Below are 19,074 nucleotides of genomic sequence, written 5' to 3' on the forward strand. Positions count from 1 at the left end.
CTTAGTATTAGGATACGCGTTAAGAATGAAATTCGAAGAGTGTTCCAGCAGTCATACGAGTACATGTAAATAGTCCTTAAAGATTAAAATTATTTTATAGATCTTGGGTCTGTTTTCTATTGCTGAACTAGTGTACACTTTCAGAACTTAAAAAGAGATAGATATATAGATAAAACTTGGTGGAAGAAAGATGAGAAAGAACTAGTGCAGCCAGTTCAGCAATAAAAAACAGACCCCTTTTCTTATGGAGAATTCACACTGCGTCCGACCTATACGTCTGATATCCCTTAAAGGGACGTCTACATTGGAAGTAAATAGCAAGAAGTAGGAAGTAAGAGTAAGAAATTGACCAACCACAGTCGAATGTGAGAAGAATAATTAACTATGATTGGTCAATTTCTTATTCTTACTTTCTACTTCTTACTGTTTACTTCCAATGTAGACGTCCCTTTAACTGTTATATTATTGTGTTTGCTGGGATTATATGTCTGTCTTCTTTTTTTCAAATTGGACAGAGACAGATATAATTTAACTATCAAGAAGTTGGAACAATCAGCCCTAACTTATTGTACCAATACAGCAGTACAGCTGAAAAGAACAAATCTATTTTCATGTTTCATGTGCAGGAGCTATATCGTTTTTGATTAAAATATTCTTTTACATCCATGTAATAGATCTAAAAGAATATTCCAATAACATGAGCGCACGCGCGCTCATCCAATCATTGTGTTTTCTGAACGCAGCCATTGTTTACTACAACGACGCCAACTAACGGTCAAGTTGGCAAATTCGCTTTCTCCGTTTGCGATTGTCACGATCGTGTCTACATAGTGTCTATGTAGTGTCTTGTGATTGCGTATCTCGTTGAAGTCACAATTTATTCATCATACTCTGCAGCACATTCAAAATATTCCTTCGCTGCATATTGTCCGCAACCGCATATTTTCCGTATGCAAATTTCACTCGAATAACGACGCCGCGATTGCCGTAGTACAGTCGCAACAAGATGGCCGCAGCCGCGGCCGCCGCGTTGCTTGACGAGCTGATGGGCAGGAATAGGAACGTTCTGCCCAATGAAAAGCCCAAAGAGCTCAACTGGGAAGATCCTGAGGTACTTTATCATAGAAAATATGAAACGAAAGCCTGCGGGAGATCTTGGCTGTTTGAACATTTTTACGTTAATAGTTTTTTTAATTCCTTAATAGAAAACTTTTCAAATGTCCTTCAAAATCTCCCAAGACAAAAATATAAATATATATAAATATATTATTGGTTTGTACAGTTATAGGTAAAAGAAAAAATGATATATTAGGAATAGATATGTTCTATATTAATCCTTTGAGTGCAGAATACTTCAGACTAAATGATCTTTGATAACTGAATATTTTTGAAAGTTTTAAGCCCATTGATGAAAGAGAATTTTTCAAAAGATTTAAAGTAATAGACTGAGACGAGTGAATTCTTTTTGTTAAAATATATAAAATATTAATACAAGTGGCTATGTCAACACACAGTTATGATGACTGTTAACATTTGATTATTGACTGTTTAACAAAAAGTTCATTGAACATATATATGTCACTCAAAAAATTAATTTTAATATCAAAATTTACTTCTATATGAATACAGAATATAGAATAGATTTGGTAATTCTTCTCTGTTTCAGTTTTGTAAGCTGTACTTGGTTAAGTTCTGTCCTCATGATTTGTTTGTCAATACAAGAGCAGACTTAGGTGCTTGTCCCAGAATGCATGATGATGAGGCCAGGGAATTATTTGAAAAAGCACCACCTTCATATCGCAAGCAACAATATGAAGATGAATTCATCAGATACTGCCAGAGTATGTTAAATGAGGTAGAACGTAAGATTGTGAAAGGAAAGCAGCGATTAGCCTTGATTGGTAGAACAGAAGCGGTAAGTTTCTGATTGCAATGAATAGGATGCTGGAAACATGCAATTGTGATTTGTCTCGTTATAGCCGACATTAACATTGGCTCAAACGCAAAAAAATGAGGAACAGATTGCTCTATTGACAGAGAAAATAAACAAATTAGTAGATGAAGCAGAACAAAGTGGAATTCAAGGTAATGTTGAACAGGCACAGGGTTTGATGCGCCTCTGTGATCAGCTGAAAGAAGAACGAGAGACTTTAAAGAAATCCAATGACAATAGTCACTATAATCAAGTAAATATGCAATTCAATGATAGTAGTGGATGTAGTAATATATCAAATAATATCAGAAGAGATAATATTAGATATATCTATTGTTTTGATTTGTATAAATTGTAATTATAATCTACAATTGGCAAAACTAAAATTATAATTGACTTATTAAATATATATAATGTTTTATATGACTAAATATTAAAAATTTATAATTTACTATAATCGATTATATTAAGTCTTTAATGACTTTGCAGACAGCTGAATTAGCTGCAGCACAAGAGAAACAGATGGAGGTGTGTGATGTTTGTGGCGCATTTTTAATCGTTGGTGATGCTCAACAGCGAATTGATGATCATCTGATGGGCAAGCAACATGTAGGTTATGCAAGATTGAAGAGTGCCCTTCAAGAGATCATGGTAAACGTCGCCCGTTTTTCAAAATTAAATATCGCAAAATACAACGATTAAATACGGATCGCATAACATTAAATTAAGATTGTTATAAGTCATTATAAATATGCTTATATTATTCGGTACTAATCAATAATTATTTTTTTAGAGCAAGCGCGAAAAAGCGCGCGATGAAAAAGAACAGAAGAGAGAAGAAGAGCGAAAACAAAGAGCGCGTGCAAATGAAGAAATGGATAGGCGGCGAAGAGGAGACGGTGATAGAGATAGAGATCGTGATAGAGAAAGGGACAAACGTCGTAGACGTACAGACGATGATAAGCGACACGACTCAAGCAGTCATAGGTAAAAATAATTATCAAGTCTTGGTTGAGATTAGTATTAAGCTTGAAATTAAACTCGACGAAAATTAATTTTTGAAATTTTATATTTCTGAGAAAAATTTGAAAATCAATTCTGTTAAATATTTTCATACGCTTATACGTGAATTTTTTTATTCTAGTAGAAATACATTTTTTACTGTATATTTCTCATATCTTTTTTTGTGTAGAAACTCCGGGCATAGAAGTAGGAGTAGATCACGAGACAAGCACGAACGTCACCGTGATGAAGATAGTCATCGACGTCACAACCGAGGTAAGATAACTTATTGAAACTCTGATAGTTACGTAAAGATGGAATTTTACTTGTGATAATAACATACGATAAAAATTGTAATAATTTCAGGAACTCGCGATCATCGAGGTACTAGCCATCACAGCCGGCGCCGACACCGCTCGCGAAGCCGAAGTCACAAGTAACTTCTCTTGATTGGTTAGTGAGTGAGAAGTAAGCCAGGTATGCACCCAACAATATAACCATATTCGTCTCAATTACTGTACAGGTACTCTTTCGATCCAGGTGAGTTGCCATTCCGATGCACATAATACATATACATGATAATATAATCTGTGATGTTTGAAGCGCCGCGTAAATCGCACAGCAAGTTCGTCTCGCTCTCTCTGAAACACACTCTATCTCTCTCCGCCTCTCTCTATATGAATTATCATCACTAGTCGTTTCTCGTAAAGTAAAATTCGATTACATTAATCCGACACCATTGCCTTTTCAATATCACATTTTTCCTTACCGTTAAAAACACAATTTGTAATTAATGATACGATTAGGTGTATAACATGTGAGAGATAGTGAATTCAACAAGCCAACAAGTTTTATCTTGATACTTATCTCTCTAGGTAATATGCTATTATCTACAATGAAACAATTAATTTAATGCAACAAGGGTCTCTAATTTACTTTTCTGTGACTTGGCAGAATTAATTTCAAAAATAAATTTTAAATTCTTTGGAGTCAGGTTATATTATTGCAGTGATTTTAAAGATAATTGTTTTTACGAAGAGTTTTGATTAAATCCATATTTATTAACAATTAATCTCAACTATCACATTGATCATGTTCTAAAATAATTGCAAAACCGGCACCGATTAATAATTTAATCTTTGTGTGTGACGATTGTTTAACAGTCACTTTAATCGTAATTAATTTATTAATACGTTAAAATGATAGCGATAATAATAGATTATTGTCCAGCACTGATAGAAACGCAATTAACTAACTGGTATCACATACTGTGCACTTTTTTGTATACCAAGCAAGCTGGGAGAAGGTATACCTATGCTTGCTTCCATCGATTATAATTCTATATCCGAGAAGCGGATAGACATAGATCCAAAAAGTTGCCTTTTTTCCAGGAGAACTCGTGAACTTCCGTGAACTCATCCGGATTCGTGGATACACGGTTTTAAGATGTTTTAAGCCTGGATAAAAATGTACAATCAGGTTAACATTCAATGTTTAAGATAATGTAGAACCATGGTGTTTATATCATATATCTACTTCCAAATAAAACAAATTGCATTGTACAAAAGTACAATTTGTCAGTTACTTTTTTTGTCATTATAACGTGGACTTATCGCATTGTTTCTAGATAACCGAATTTTGAGAGTTTTTCAATTTGCTTCGTTTTGTAGCCTGTATGTGAGTTTGTATTCCCCGTTGCGAGGATAATGTTGGATCTTATTCTTCTCTGCTTTTCGGACATAGAACTGTCTTTCGTAGGTAGGTTCGTTAAAAATGCGGGATTGTTCGCGCGTCGATTAGAGAGAGGGAGAGAGAGAGAAAGAGATTTAGTGATTTAGTGTGGAGGGGACACAGCTCTCAGTGCCCGCTTCGTAGAGCTTCGTCCACGACTGCAAATGCACGAGTGCACAACTACGAGTGCGCCCTGCAAACGTGTGACTGTGACTATACGAAGCTCTAGCTTCTGCCACGCAATTGACGAGGTATTTATGCCGGAATGATAATACCAACACATGTCCTTCTGCCCAGAAGAATATTCCCCGTGCTTCTGTTCTCGAATACCGTTTTCTTCGAGTCTTTGGCGAGCTAGGGATCTAATCATTCTAGGTGTGTTGCTTTAGACAGTGCAGGAATTCTTCACAGGGTGACTGAATCTCTTTATGTACGACTGAGACAATAAAGGAAGGAACTAAAACATTTATCATTAAAAAAAATTAAGATTAACATTAATGGACTACATAATCTTTATCGTAAAAAGGATATTTCTAGACGAGAATACCATTTTCTTTCAATACAAGAAAATGAATATTAAAGGAAGAATACAAATAATACGATATCTCTCTCTCTAAAAGCAAACGCTGATTAATATTTTTAATACACGATCTTCCTGAAGGGAAAACTATTTAAATATTTTCGGAATTCACCGATAAGTCACTACCTCATCTGACAATGAAAGTTAGATGATTAGGCGCATCAGCCGATGTTCGATGTCGTTAACTGAGACAATTGATAACACTATAATAATAATAATAATAATAATAATAATAATAATATGATGCGCTTATTAAACAAACACATAATCAACAGAGAGACAGGATTTTACCAGCAAGGCTGGCATATGATTGCACAATGTTTGACCACTACAATGAATCATAATTTGGTGACACTGCAGCTAAAACTCTGATTCTCTATTTTCAGAACGAAGACGAGAGAAGAAATAACTGGAGATTATGCAAGACATTGCTTAACGTATTGTTAAGCTAAAGATTTTGCATAATCTCAACGATGGTGAAAAAGGGAGAGAAAGAGAAGACAAACGAAGGAAACAATATGCATCGAGACCAGAGAAATTGGGATTTAACTTATGATACGAGCAATTGTTACTTTAGGCCGTCTATACATAAACAGATCAGCAAGGTAAATTGTCTATACATTGTAATATTCGTAAGATTGTTATTTGAAATTAATAAAACAATATCGTAACAAAATTTCATTAGTTCTTTCTTTTTTATTTCGGGTAATTTTAATTGAAAGTAAAATATTTTAAACAATTGAGTTCTATTGAAAACTTGTGGTTATTAAAATATAGATTAATACGACTAAACGTTAATGTAAATGAAATTAAAGTATGAATAAAAAAGATATTTTGTATGCAATTATTTATATATTTTGAATATACAATTTTTTTATTATATATAATAAATACAGTAAATTAATTAAAACTACTTACTAATCTACGTTAATACTGTACATAACAATCCTGTTCTGGTATAAAAATAAATCTGCATCAGTAAGTTTATTTCAGTCCGATTAAATTCGTCACCTGCACAATACAATAAAACATCTTTCGTTAATTATTATCGTCATATTTTTTACTCGAAAATATTTGTAATATTTCTCTTTTTTTTAATGAAAACAAATTTCAAGTGAATATTCTAATAAAGAATGTTTTGACACACCTAGTAGCATAACAAATTATAATAAAAATAACAAAACCTGAAAATATAACATTTAAAATGTTTTCCAAGTTATACAATTTCAAAGATCATCATTTCATCATTTGGCTACTTGATTATTTGATCAAATATGTGAATTACCTGTTCATATACCGTCCAAGCCATAGCGGTCATTAACGTTCGTCTCAACATTCTGGGAACCACACCTTTGAAGTATCCTAATATACCGTATTTCCTATAGATGAACAACGTTGCGTGGTAAATGCCATTAAATTCGTTTGGATATAATTGCATTTTAGTCTTGATAACGTCTGCTGGTTGCGTCACCATAGAAGCCATCAAACCAGCTAAAATTCCGCAACTGAACTGAACTGGTACCGATGGCTTGTTGGTTATCTTTTCTGGAAACACAACAGAAGGTGCTTAATTTAACAAGATTTATAAATATAGCTTAAATTTTTAAATTTTTAGCAAGTTCTAATATATATATCGATATTAGAACTTGCTAAAAACATTTTAAATAGCTATTTTATAATGCTAGATTGTAATCGCACGTTCTATAAAATCAACAAATATTCCTACAATATGTAGTGCAGGAGTATATGTGCGTGTGTGTGTTGTACACACATATAAGTAACGTCTTTAAGCGTGATATATAAAACTTTACGTTTTTTTGTATGAAAATTCGTTCAATACATATATTTAGGAATAATTTGTTCAATAATTTTGTTATATATTTGACATTAGGTTAAAACATACCTGTACTAAGAGGTAGATTGGTAACAGCCATCTTTTTTAATTGAGTGTAAAACATGAGATATAAGCCACTGTAAGGAGCGTCCCGTAGAAGTGTGGGTACTAAACCTCTCGACAAGCCTCTTACTCCTTCCTGCTTGTAGATCAACTTCAGAGCTTCGCTAATACTGTTATATTTATAAACATCGCTCTATAAAACACAAATATAATTTCTTTAATCTATAGAACCTTATTATGTTATTTCGCTTATTATTTCTCAATTATGTTATTATTATATGTATTGCTTTATTTCTCGTTTATCGTACCTCGAAACGCGTTTTCACAACCGTGATGGGAATCAGTAGAGCACCAGACATGGATCGCGCAGTGATGCCCAAGCAAACAGCTTGTATAGCCGTCAGTTCCTCTAAGCCAAAAGTATGTTTCAGCCAATGTAACGACGAGAAGTACAGGCCTACACCGGGAATCACTCTAGTGATAGACTGCAAATATAATATACAATTGCCGTCATCAATATAAACCGACATTCGATCATGAATTTTCTCAAATTTTTAGTATATTTTACCGGCGTCATCCCTTTCCAGAGTCCGAAAACATTATCCTTCTGCACGATATGCGCCACTGTGCCCAGCATTCCACTTCTTGACGTGCTACAGGAAAGGTTCGGATGATTAACAGATAATAGTTTCAGACTAATCGTTAAAAATTAAGAAATAAAGCATCACTAAAAATCTAATTAGGAAAATTAATATTGCTGAACTTTTAACAACAAACCGATGAAATCAATTAAACGAAAAAATTATTTTAAATTACGTAAAACTTATATTTGTAAGAGACATAAATGTGAAGACAATTCTTGAAAATGATGATTTTAAACTTTAAATTATTATAATTCAATTTAAACTTGACAATATATCTTAAATCTCTATATGATCCAAGTTATACGCAGTTACGCATTTAAGATGGAAAATTGGACTTCTGATTTTATTGCAGTGAACGAGATTGGAGTATCAAACTTACGCATAATGAACATTGACTCTGCTCTGAAGTCTGGTCTTCACTAAATCCAGCGGCTGGAAAAGGATTGTGGAGAATGTTCCGGAGAAAGAACCCGCAAGGAACGACTTTAAGACTGGATACTGCAAACATTCAATAATTTTTTACAAAAACTCATTATTCGATAAGTTTTCAGTAAAAAACGTTTTAGGAAAATTTATTCGGATTACAGACATTAACTTCATTGAATTCTAGTACAGATAACAATTATCGTGAATGCGTGAGGCGGACGATAACGAATTAATGTGTGCTGTCGTGTCACGAGTTTGCTCACGTGAAACGAATAATCTCGGTCAAACGCACGATATAAACGTATAGATATGTAATAGTTATCGTTATGACACGGGACACGGGGTTATCGTCGCGTTGCAAACAGCTATTTTTTCCTCGAGAATTCGATACATTAATTACTCGCGTGTTTCTTAATAGCTCGCGTGTTTCTTAATAACTCGCGTGATGTTTTTTAGTTGAGTACTGCGCGATTCTCGTGTTCTTCATTTACTTCGCAGGGGATCCGTTTGTTTTCTTGCTTTCTTTCTTCGACAGATAAGCAGGCTCAAAAACAATTTCATCAGATTGATGACGAACTATTTGCGTGAATTTTTTTTCGGGCATTATTATTTGATAATAAATGATCGACGTCTTATCAATCGCCTCATTTCTTTCGTTATCAACTCTCTTCGCGGGAGGCTTACGAGTCATGATAACTTTTTTTCACAATGTGAAATGATATATAGAATGATCATAGTGAAAGAGGAGGAGACATTTTATAAGGAAATTCTAAAAAATTCTAACTTTTTCTAATTTTTACTTATCTCAGAGATTACACATATTGCCAATCTTGGGAAAATTATAGAAAATTGGCAAAACTAATTAGAAAATTTAACATAGTATATAAAACTTTCATTATATTTATATAGATCTGCAAGAGAACTTATTGCTTGCAACTTATATATATTTCATATTCTGAATATATAATTTATTATTATGTACAATAAAAAGGGAGTTTTCAAAGCTCCTAGTTTTTCACATGGTATAAATTTTGTTAAAATGTACTTTCTTGAACAGACAATGACATTAAAACAATTTGTCCTGATACTTAATGAAAAGGAAAAATTTATGTCTGAAAAATGATGTTTCTCTCATGTTATTACAATTCAATATAATTAAAATGAGAAAATTAAATTTTTGATGATTATCTCTTAAATACTAAGTTCATTTAGTTCATTCTTATACTGAGTACTGAATAATAAAGATGCAATATTTTTTTGCTCATTTAAAAAATATGGTACAAATATTAATTGTAAGATAAATACTAGTTAATATTTTCAATGACATCTTTGAAAATGCTTAAGAAATGCTTAGTCTCAATATTAATCAATGTCATTTGTTAACAAAAATGAATCATGAAATTTTTACACTCAGTTTTTATATTCATGTTAAATTTTTTAACCTATACTTATATATACTCTCTACTTATTCGGTAACTATTCATTCTCAATTAGAGAACATTAAATATTAAAACTGCATTAGTCTTAAGTAAAAATGCTTATGTTTTTACTGCTCTACTTTTTTTAAAAAAGTGAAAGTAAATAAGGAATGATTAAATATTTGTTTTAAAATTGACGTTATCAAAAGATTTTTTAAACAGTAATAGTGACGCTTGTAAGCATTTTTAGCATAAGAGTTACTCAAATGAACTTAGCTAAGATTAAATGATCTGTCCAATTTGTAACAATAATATTTATGAAATAACTTACAGTACTAAGGGCTTCCATGATGATTCACTTATATACACTGCTAAATTTTGCTGAATTATCCACTACTATTAAATATCAAACACACATGTGCAAATTTGCACTTAAAATTATATTTACTGTTACAGAATTATTTAATAATTGTTCAGGCCTCAGCATTTGTTCATTCCCTTATTAACACATACTAATTTTTACTCTAGCTCTACAGAGCTGCCTTTAGCCCTGGCAAGATACTGAATCACATTTTGAACGTGCTGTCACTCTACTTACATCCTTTCTTATCATCCCACCAGTGTCGAGGTCAATAAGATCATGACCCTTCATATCGGGGCATATTTAAATAACAAAAAGTTTCCAGACTATCAGTTGTTGAAACGTGACTTATACGGGAAAACGTGATGTACTCTGTTCTCTTGCACGAGACACTTATCTCGTCCTACGATTGCTTATCGTACCTTTTTGGTACCTTTTTGGTACCTTTTTGGTATTTCTATTTATAGCAAGATTTGGAATGTTGATTAAATATGTCCCTTTACAATACGTCCAACTGGAATTAAAAAATCAGAACTAAAAAATGTACTAATACATGTGTATGTCATAGATTTTGAAGGTAGAAGCAAAAGTAACTCGTATAACACGTAATTTTTGGAACCAATATATCTTGGGAAGTTTAGATGTTATAAATATATAACTTATTTAAACGAAAAATTATACAAAAGGATCGCGTGAATTAAAATATATATTAGTAAACATGTAATAACCAATTGATTCAGATTTATTCATCATATATGAGCTTGTCCCGTGTCATCTTCATCAGCGATATTTCCACACCAACAATGGGAAATGAAACAATAACTTGTATCGAAATTCCAAACACGTAAGAACAGAGGTCATACGACGGTCGAAAAGTCGCGGATGACTGCTGAGGTTATCTGGCTGCGATCGCGAAATCATTATTCTGCGCCGATTGACGCGAATGACGTATTTACTGAATTGTTTATCTGCGAAACTTGACGCAAATTAATTGTTTAATGCTAGCATGTAGTCGCGCAAATCAGCGTAAATCTTGTCAATATTCATTGGATTATAAACGCAACGCTATATTATTTCAAGCTATTTTTATTTATTTCATTGGCAGTACTAACAATATTATTTTGTCTTTAATATTTGTGACGAGGAGAGAATTCCGTTTTTATTTGTGGCATATATAAAAAATGCTGATTAAATGGTTCATCACTTGAAACTGACGACATCTTACGGTTAGGTGACAGATTCTCGAAAAGTAGAGGGGATAATGTTGGTACCAAGGAAAATCTCTACACGATATAATTTAAAGATCTGTTCTTTATAACTGCACTGCTGAACTGGTGCAATAAATTAAAACGAGGCAAGTATCGTTTTTTCACTCTAACCTTTTGCATTAGCAGTATGCAGTTACAAATAACTGATCTTTAAATTATATCGTGTAGAGATTTTCCTTGGTACCAACATTATCCCCTTCACTTTTCGGGAAACTGTCGCCTAACCCATTTTACGAAGCAGAAAGAAGCCTGAGAGCGGGCACAGCTTGATTTTAGCAGAGAGAAACACACAATACGTTTTAGCCGACACCGATTTTCACGCTATTTGATGCATCATCTGCACCCATTTCTTAGGTGGAACTACGTTCCTTACGCTTATTTTCAGACTCTGCCGGTAAGTGTTGATTTGTTGCATATCATTCTATGCCTATTTTCTGGCGATTCGTGTCCGTGCTAAGTGCATAATTACGTGGTTAAGAACATGGACAATCCATGTTTTTAACCACGTAATTATGCGCTTAGCACGGACACGAATCGCCAGAAAATGGGCATAGAATGGACATGCAACAAATCGACACTTTACCGGCAGAGTCTGAAAATGGGCGTAGGGAACGTAGTTCCACTTAAAAAATGGATGCAGATGGCGCATCAAACAGCGTGAAAATCGATATCGGCCAAAACGTATGGCGTAGCCACTCTCAGGTTTTTCTGTTTCTCTCTGCTGTTACGAATATCTTTAAACTACGTTATCTCAATATCTTATAGCATGTTCGACTGGCTCTGGGTTAACCCACTCTGGGTTATTCAGCCTACGTTTATTGGTCGAACAAATACTTATAAGCTTTATGATTGGCTAGTAAAGACTTAGACGTCATTAAGGATGTATCTGAGCTATATAAAAATAGTATCTATTTGATAAAACTTTGGGTAACTTTTCCTTAATTATCTATAACATACTGAAAAAAATTTCAAATCGATTCACTAAACCGTTGAAGAGTAATTATTATGTTAATTTTACACGTGTTCTTATGGCAAAAGCAACTTTTCTGAATGTGAAAAGTAAAAACGTATAGAAAAAATACGTATAACCAAAAATTTAAGTATTTTTATACATATAAATCCTGAATTATCTGAACTATTTGCGGAATTTGATTAGTTTTCACAACACGGTTTCAGAGAAATTAATTTTTATTTGTGACAATTTTGCGATTGTCATAAGAAGTTAGTAATTGGAAATGCGGTAACGTTGCAATCAGCTAATATCAAATGAATAACCTATAAATCAGTATAATAAAGTTACGTCGTAAATTCTTGTTTTGTCTGCATTGTTTCATGCAGAGGACAAGAATATAAATTAAATAATTTCGATGAACAATAAGATAAGTGTAAAATTTGAGGCTTTTATTGTTTCATTTAACCTGCCAGGACAGTGCATTACTGCTAACATACAAGCCATAAACTATATGGTACGCTGTTGCTACGTTTAACATTTTTCATTAAATATTTATAATAACAATAAATAATATTGATAGTTATTGTTCAGACAATGCATATTTACCTGTTTTAACTTATCCCAATTACTTTTTCTCCTTTGCAATGATGGATATTGATGTTAAATAAATATGAAATTTAATGTTCTAAAGTTGAATTCAGGACATTTTCCCTGCCAAAAGTTTTATTATAGAAAGGTGAAGAAAAGCAAATAAAAGTAATAAACTGTTGAGAAAGTAAAAAATAACTTTTTAAATAAGAAATATATTATGTTAGCCACTATTTATATCACTTATCACTAGGTTTACAACAGATAGGTTTGAAGCAGATATTCAAATTTTTCGTTTTTCAAGCACTTTTGTCACCGATTGTATCTCAGATACATCCTTAATCGCTCTCGGAGCGATTAACCCAGGGCCAGTCGAACACGCTGTTAATATCGGGTTTGCGCATGCGCTGCGTCTGCGCGGAGCATCCTTCCGTACACGTCCTTCCGCCGTGCAGCTACACGGCGTATAGTCGGCCATTTTTACCGTGTCCAGCGAGGCAGGAGGTTGTCCTTTGCGATCGTTCTTCTTACGATAAGAAGTAAGTATAGTATTAATATGTAATTGTAACACACTGAATAGTGCGAAATGATGCAATGTATTGTGATAATTGTTGTAGAATTCATGAATAGTTAATTTCGCGTTGAAGTTTTGTAATACTTTTCCTAATACGTCTTCCGCTCTTCATAAAATGGCGGACACGTGGCAATTATTCTAGATTTACGGAGCATGTTTCTTTTTCATTTATTATACTTAAAATCCTTATTTTCTCCTTGTGTAAAAACGTATGTGTATTTTGAGTGCGAATAGTATATGAAAGTGTTGCAAAACCTACGACCTAACCTATAATCTCTCTTTCTCGCTATTAACAGATTTCGTGCCGCGTGTTGTATATACCCAATACTAGACTTTCTATTCGTATTGTGTGATATTCTTACTATTACATACAACAGTTTTTTTATATAGTATCGATGCGCAAATATCGCGTTTGTGCTAATAACATAGTTATAATGTATCCGTGACAACGTGGCTTGTGTACGACGGCAAGTTATGGTTAAGTTCGTTTTACACGTTTTTGTGTTGAAAGCATTATTTTATTTTTCAACAAGCAATGAAATTAGAATAATGCTTTCAGCACAAGTGTTCAAAACGAATTAAGTCTGTCACTGATTTAGTCTGAAGAATGTTGAACATTTCCAGTGTTTGTTAAGATTTACTTCAGAAGCTATATAAACTTTAGGAAAGCTTTTGAAAGATAAAAAAACTGTTTTAATGTATACCATATATAACTTGGAAATTAATCATTTTCAGGTAACGATCTTTCAATATGGTTAACGGAAGAATTCCATCAGTCTTTTCCAAGACTTATGTTACTCCCAGGAGACCATATGAGAAAGCTCGTCTGGACCAAGAGTTACGTATTATTGGAGAATATGGACTCCGTAATAAGCGTGAGGTATGGCGAGTGAAATATACACTGGCCAAAATTCGTAAAGCTGCTCGTGAGTTGCTCACCTTGGAAGAAAAAGACCCAAAGCGTCTTTTTGAAGGTTAGCCATGTATACAAAGTATATTTTATTAATAAAATCTTTTACTGTATTTACTAATTTTAAATTTAAATACTTTATTTAATACTTTATTTTAAATATTTTTATAACAAATGGTCTGTTCTTTTCAGCTGCACTGCTGAACTGGTGCAATAAGTTAAAGTGAGACAAGTATATTTTTTCTCACTCTAACTTATTGTACCGGTTCAGCAGTACAGCTGAAAAGAACAGACTAAAATTCCTGTATGTGAAATTCTACTTAAGATTAATTTTTAATTATAAAATCTAAGACAAAACATATCTTGTCAATATAATCCTTTACTATATTTATCAATAGTAATATTTTTATAATAAGATCTAACATATGAAACTAGAAAACTAGGAAATTTTTAAATTTAACAGAATAGTACAAAGAACATGATGATTACGCAATTTTTTCTGACACCTCTTGTCTGAATATCTTTGTAGATGTAAGCGTATACTGAAGTATTTTTTTTCTTTAAATCTGACAAAAAATACTTGTATATTTGCATCATAACATAGAAATACCTTTTCAGGAAACGCTTTGTTGCGCCGTCTGGTAAGGATTGGTGTATTGAATGAAGGTCACATGAAGCTCGATTATGTATTGGGCCTAAAGATTGAAGACTTCTTAGAGCGACGTCTGCAGACTCAAGTATTTAAGATGGGTCTGGCCAAGTCTATTCATCACGCCCGTGTTCTTATTCGTCAGCGGCACATTCGGTAAGTAATGATACATCTTTATCGCTAAAACAAAAAATCTGTTTCCATTATTGAAGGGAAATAAAACATATCTTGGAAAATTACTGTATGAAAAACATTGAAACATAATATTAGTGAAAGTATATTTTGATTATCGAAAAGAAAACAAAATTTTTAATATTGTTAAAAAGACAACTTAGGAAATAACACAATTTTTCCAATTTTGGCTTGACCAAGAACTTTTCTCATCAAAGCGTAATTTAGAAATGAGAAGTCAAATGCCTTAAAAACTGGGCAAGAAATGGCCGAATTACCTTGCGGCTTATTTCTAATCTTTAAGGCAAGATTAAAAGCCTGGTTTAATCACCGATGGAGAGGTTTTTTCTTTATCGGGTTCTTACCATGCTACAATCTTAAATACTTACATTCTGCGAATGGTGTTTTATTAATTTATCACATTTTTTTTTTTGTAAATTTGATCTGACTTGGTATAAAAAGTCATAATATTTCAAAATAATATTTAGGACTTGTAATTTGATGTGATTATTAATTTGTATTTACAACATTTTTCAAAACGTTCAATGTGCAAAAAACTGGAACTGAAACTACAAAATTCTGTATTCATGTTCAAATGTTAAGAGTTTTATAATCCAAATGAGAGATTCTCTCAGGAACTTCGGTAGAGTCATGTTAAAATTCAGGAAATTTTAAAAAGGAAGATGATAAACGAATTCTGCTGCTCAGGTATCAGGATGATGACACTCGGTCGATTGGTCCCGGTTGACCGTACATGTTGGGCCTGGATTCGAAGCTCATATTCGTTAATTTAACCAAACACTTTTGATTCGCGCAGGCCACTTAAGTGTCTTTCATGGGCACTTAACGTCTGTTGATCTATATCCTTTGTGCTCGTTCAGAAAAGAAACAGAACACGAGGAAGCTGCGGTAGAGTTTTCACTTTTTTACTATAGAATCGTCGATGTGATGGTTCGACAGCGCTTGTGTACAAAGAGAGCCCGTGATGCAGCGACAGTTTCTCCATTTTACAGAGTGCGCAAACAGGTGGTGAATATTCCCTCGTTCATCGTGCGACTGGATTCGCAGAAACACATTGACTTCTCGCTCAAGTCGCCCTTCGGTGGCGGCAGACCTGGTCGCGTCAAGAGGAAGAACCTGAGGAAGGGAAGCGGTGGTGCCGCTCCAGAAGAGGAAGAGGATTAAACAATCGTTGTGATTTTATTGTTTCAATAAATATGCGACGTGTGTAATAGACTGTTTCGTTTCTCTTTTCAATATTCCGCATATCTCTTGCAAAATTGTCCTTTCCTGAATTTTAGAGTTCAAACATCCAGCAAACATGTTAGAAACATTCTTTTTCATTGAAAAAATAGTCTGGTTTTAAGTGCTTAGTCATTCGTGTGGGTTTGTTTCGCCTTCCTTCTCTTTTCTTCTCATCTTCCTTTCATCGAATATGTTGAATACCAATCTTTCCTATTAGTCGATTTTATTCTCTTTTTCTGACCTTCGATGTTTGAATTTACAAAGGAAAATTGAGCTTTTTGGTTGACAGCTGTTTAATGATTCAACAGTTAAACAATCTTTGAAGAATATATCTATAAAATCTTTGAAAAATATATCTCCAAAAAAAAAACAGATATATGAAACAATTAAATCTAAATTATGTAGTAAAGATATAAAATCAATAAAAAAAACACTAAATAATAACGAATGTGATGAGATGTTTCAAGACCTGAAAAAGAAGATAAACAGCAATTAATAATCGATGATGAATCTTCTACTATATTTGATTGTAGTTCCAATAAGATGAGTAATACAATGCAGAAAATTCTATAGAGAACAAGAAAATAAATATAACTATAAATTTTTTTATTTTAAGTCATTAATTATGTATATTATAATCACATACCAAAGAACACAGTATTAATGAATACTAAAGTTCCCCAATATGTTTTGAGATCAACTATAAACAGAAGTAGACTAAATACCAGTACAAGTGTACTAAATCCTGATAAATCAGAAGTCCTGATAAATTTGACATATAGTAATGTTATATATTTTAATATATAAGAGTAATAAGAGGATAAATATGCAAAGCAGTATGCATGTGATTGAGCAGCATATAAAAGTACTTCTCCTACATTCAACTTTATCACTTGTTAGCTCAGATTTACTTTTGAAATTTTATAGTCACATTATAATTTATAGTTTAGTTTGTCAAGAATATGAATATAAATACAGAAATATTTTATTTTTTGATTAAATTTATGTTCGAAAAAACTACGAGTTCACGAGACTATCAAATCAATCACACTGAAACATGATAAAATTATTAAATGTTGCAATTCATTGTTAAATAACTAGATATTGGTATAATAATTAAGATAAAATAATTTCATTCACCCAGTGGATTCAATTTTGATTGACATTTTTAAATATTTCTCAGTTCATGTAAAACTGCGTTGCACAGCTTTTGTATACCATAAAAGAGCTGCGCAATGATAACGAAACTGTCGTTAACTCCAATAACGAGTATAATTGAAATTATAGTTATACAAGCCATATAATTAAAATTTTATACTTTATTCTTTATTTAGTGCAACTTTCATTATTTCATCTAATGAAACTTGCATACTAACATTTTTTCTGCATATAATATATAAAATGTTGATATTTTTTGTAATATCTTGTCAGTACAAACATTCTACATATTTTCTGTATTATGTTGTAAAGTACTAATATATGATAAATAAATAGTTAATAAATGTTTTGTATGGACTATGTACCTGTTTTTTTTAAATTGAATTTTAATTCTTATTTTGGAAATTTCAGTCCAAACTGGTTCCTTTACTATCCTGCGTAGAATCTTATTTGACATAGGAATAGACATATTGGTTAATGGACAAAGAAGCTTGAAGATGTGTATTTGTTTTATAGATCCTACCATAAAGAACTCCAGCAGCATTTGGAAATAAGCTCAATATTCAGATATGGCATATTTTACACTTAAAAAATGCAATACAAAAGATTTATGTATATAAAAGATTTATGTATACTGCTTTGTAACACAAATAACATTTTTACTGTATTCTTAATTATAATCATAGAATGACTATTTATTCTTTTACATCTACATGAATGAGGAATCATAATAAAAGTATGTTCAATTCTATTTTATTGCAATAGCAGGTATATTGTAAAGAATGAGAAACTTTTGGGTAGCTATTTTGCTGAACTTGTTTATTTACATGTGTAGTGGCAACATATAAATTACCTAAATATAAAGCTAACATTCATTTCTTCCTAGTGTATCCCACTATTCATATTTATCCTTGATATGCTTCCACAGTTTCTGAAAAAAAAGATTAAATGACTGTTATCCAATCAGTGTCATATTCTAATTCGTGCATCGGAATGTAAATTGGAACATGTCATTTTCGTGCGACATAATAATAAATTAATACTAAGAAAACTTGAAGCAAATTTTCTATACAATATACTATATTTCCTCGCCCATTACGCAATACGTCACAAAAGAATAATTCACATTGACCTAACCTCATCTTAATTAGTTAAATTTAATTAGAAGCATCGAACATAACGTTCACAAGAATAATTTTAGGTATCAAAGAATTATTTAATGATATGAAATGTATACTTACTCCTTTATTAACAGTATCGAAAATCTTATCCGAGGCTATATCAAAAGTTCTTTCAAATATGAAAGCCGCAGTTAAAATAGTCAGCGTAAATGTGGATGTTCGTTTAAGAAAGATATTGTACAACGTTGTGGAGAATTTGGCCATTTCTTCTGATTTTCACTACTTTTTTCTTTTAATTGCTATTTTTATAACTTTTAAGTACAGTCGCTGTGCCCAATAGGCGCGCTCAGCGGAAAAAGCGCTCAGTGAGCAATCAACGATTATTGGTTCTTGCTATTAGATCCCTAAATCTAGACCAATTACATTGACAAATTACTCAACTGTTG

General features: G+C 32.4%; 4 protein-coding genes across 8 annotated transcripts; 2 read left to right on the top strand and 2 right to left on the bottom strand.

Annotated features, from left to right (window-relative positions):
- The first annotated feature begins 770 nt into the window (after nucleotides 1-770).
- On the top strand, nucleotides 771-6,033 carry LOC116845444 (luc7-like protein 3). Of its 3 annotated transcripts, none has more exons than XM_032818135.1 (8): nucleotides 771-1,111; nucleotides 1,667-1,915; nucleotides 1,980-2,186; nucleotides 2,423-2,584; nucleotides 2,727-2,920; nucleotides 3,126-3,211; nucleotides 3,302-3,412; nucleotides 5,633-6,033. In XM_032818135.1, the coding sequence occupies exons 1-7, from the start codon at nucleotides 1,007-1,009 to the stop codon at nucleotides 3,373-3,375; spliced, it is 1,077 nt and encodes a 358-aa protein (XP_032674026.1). In that variant the 5' UTR covers nucleotides 771-1,006; the 3' UTR covers nucleotides 3,376-3,412; nucleotides 5,633-6,033. The 3 variants fall into 3 exon arrangements, with proteins under 3 accessions (XP_032674026.1, XP_032674025.1, XP_032674024.1); XM_032818134.1 differs by lacking the exon at nucleotides 5,633-6,033 and adding an exon at nucleotides 4,327-5,522; XM_032818133.1 differs by lacking the exon at nucleotides 5,633-6,033 and having other exon boundaries at nucleotides 3,302-5,522.
- Nucleotides 6,034-6,101: 68 nt separating this feature from the next.
- LOC116845445 (mitochondrial glycine transporter-like) lies at nucleotides 6,102-11,264 on the bottom strand. 3 transcript variants are annotated; one of them, XM_032818137.1, is made up of 8 exons: nucleotides 11,105-11,264; nucleotides 10,230-10,506; nucleotides 8,167-8,285; nucleotides 7,712-7,796; nucleotides 7,452-7,628; nucleotides 7,150-7,336; nucleotides 6,532-6,791; nucleotides 6,102-6,257 (listed from the first exon to the last, which is right to left on the bottom strand). In XM_032818137.1, the coding sequence occupies exons 2-8, from the start codon at nucleotides 10,281-10,283 to the stop codon at nucleotides 6,231-6,233; spliced, it is 909 nt and encodes a 302-aa protein (XP_032674028.1). In that variant the 5' UTR covers nucleotides 10,284-10,506; nucleotides 11,105-11,264; the 3' UTR covers nucleotides 6,102-6,230. The 3 variants fall into 3 exon arrangements, with proteins under 3 accessions (XP_032674028.1, XP_032674027.1, XP_032674029.1); XM_032818136.1 differs by lacking the exon at nucleotides 11,105-11,264 and adding an exon at nucleotides 10,721-11,071; XM_032818138.1 differs by lacking the exons at nucleotides 10,230-10,506; nucleotides 11,105-11,264 and adding an exon at nucleotides 9,963-10,218.
- A 1,916-nt stretch (nucleotides 11,265-13,180) lies between these two features.
- Nucleotides 13,181-16,340, top strand: LOC116845467 (40S ribosomal protein S9). Its single transcript, XM_032818187.1, has 4 exons — nucleotides 13,181-13,339; nucleotides 14,110-14,348; nucleotides 14,903-15,089; nucleotides 16,118-16,340. The coding sequence occupies exons 2-4, from the start codon at nucleotides 14,126-14,128 to the stop codon at nucleotides 16,287-16,289; spliced, it is 582 nt and encodes a 193-aa protein (XP_032674078.1). The 5' UTR covers nucleotides 13,181-13,339; nucleotides 14,110-14,125; the 3' UTR covers nucleotides 16,290-16,340.
- A 1,965-nt stretch (nucleotides 16,341-18,305) lies between these two features.
- On the bottom strand, nucleotides 18,306-18,994 carry LOC116845468 (cytochrome b-c1 complex subunit 9-like). Its single transcript, XM_032818188.1, has 2 exons — nucleotides 18,749-18,994; nucleotides 18,306-18,438 (listed from the first exon to the last, which is right to left on the bottom strand). The coding sequence occupies exons 1-2, from the start codon at nucleotides 18,890-18,892 to the stop codon at nucleotides 18,403-18,405; spliced, it is 180 nt and encodes a 59-aa protein (XP_032674079.1). The 5' UTR covers nucleotides 18,893-18,994; the 3' UTR covers nucleotides 18,306-18,402.
- Nucleotides 18,995-19,074: the final 80 nt, after the last annotated feature.

Source organism: Odontomachus brunneus, unplaced genomic scaffold (assembly GCF_010583005.1).
Source record: "Odontomachus brunneus isolate Ranch 3 - 2012 unplaced genomic scaffold, Obru_v1 Obru_scaffold_052, whole genome shotgun sequence".
Classification (NCBI taxonomy): Eukaryota; Metazoa; Arthropoda; class Insecta; order Hymenoptera; family Formicidae; genus Odontomachus; species Odontomachus brunneus.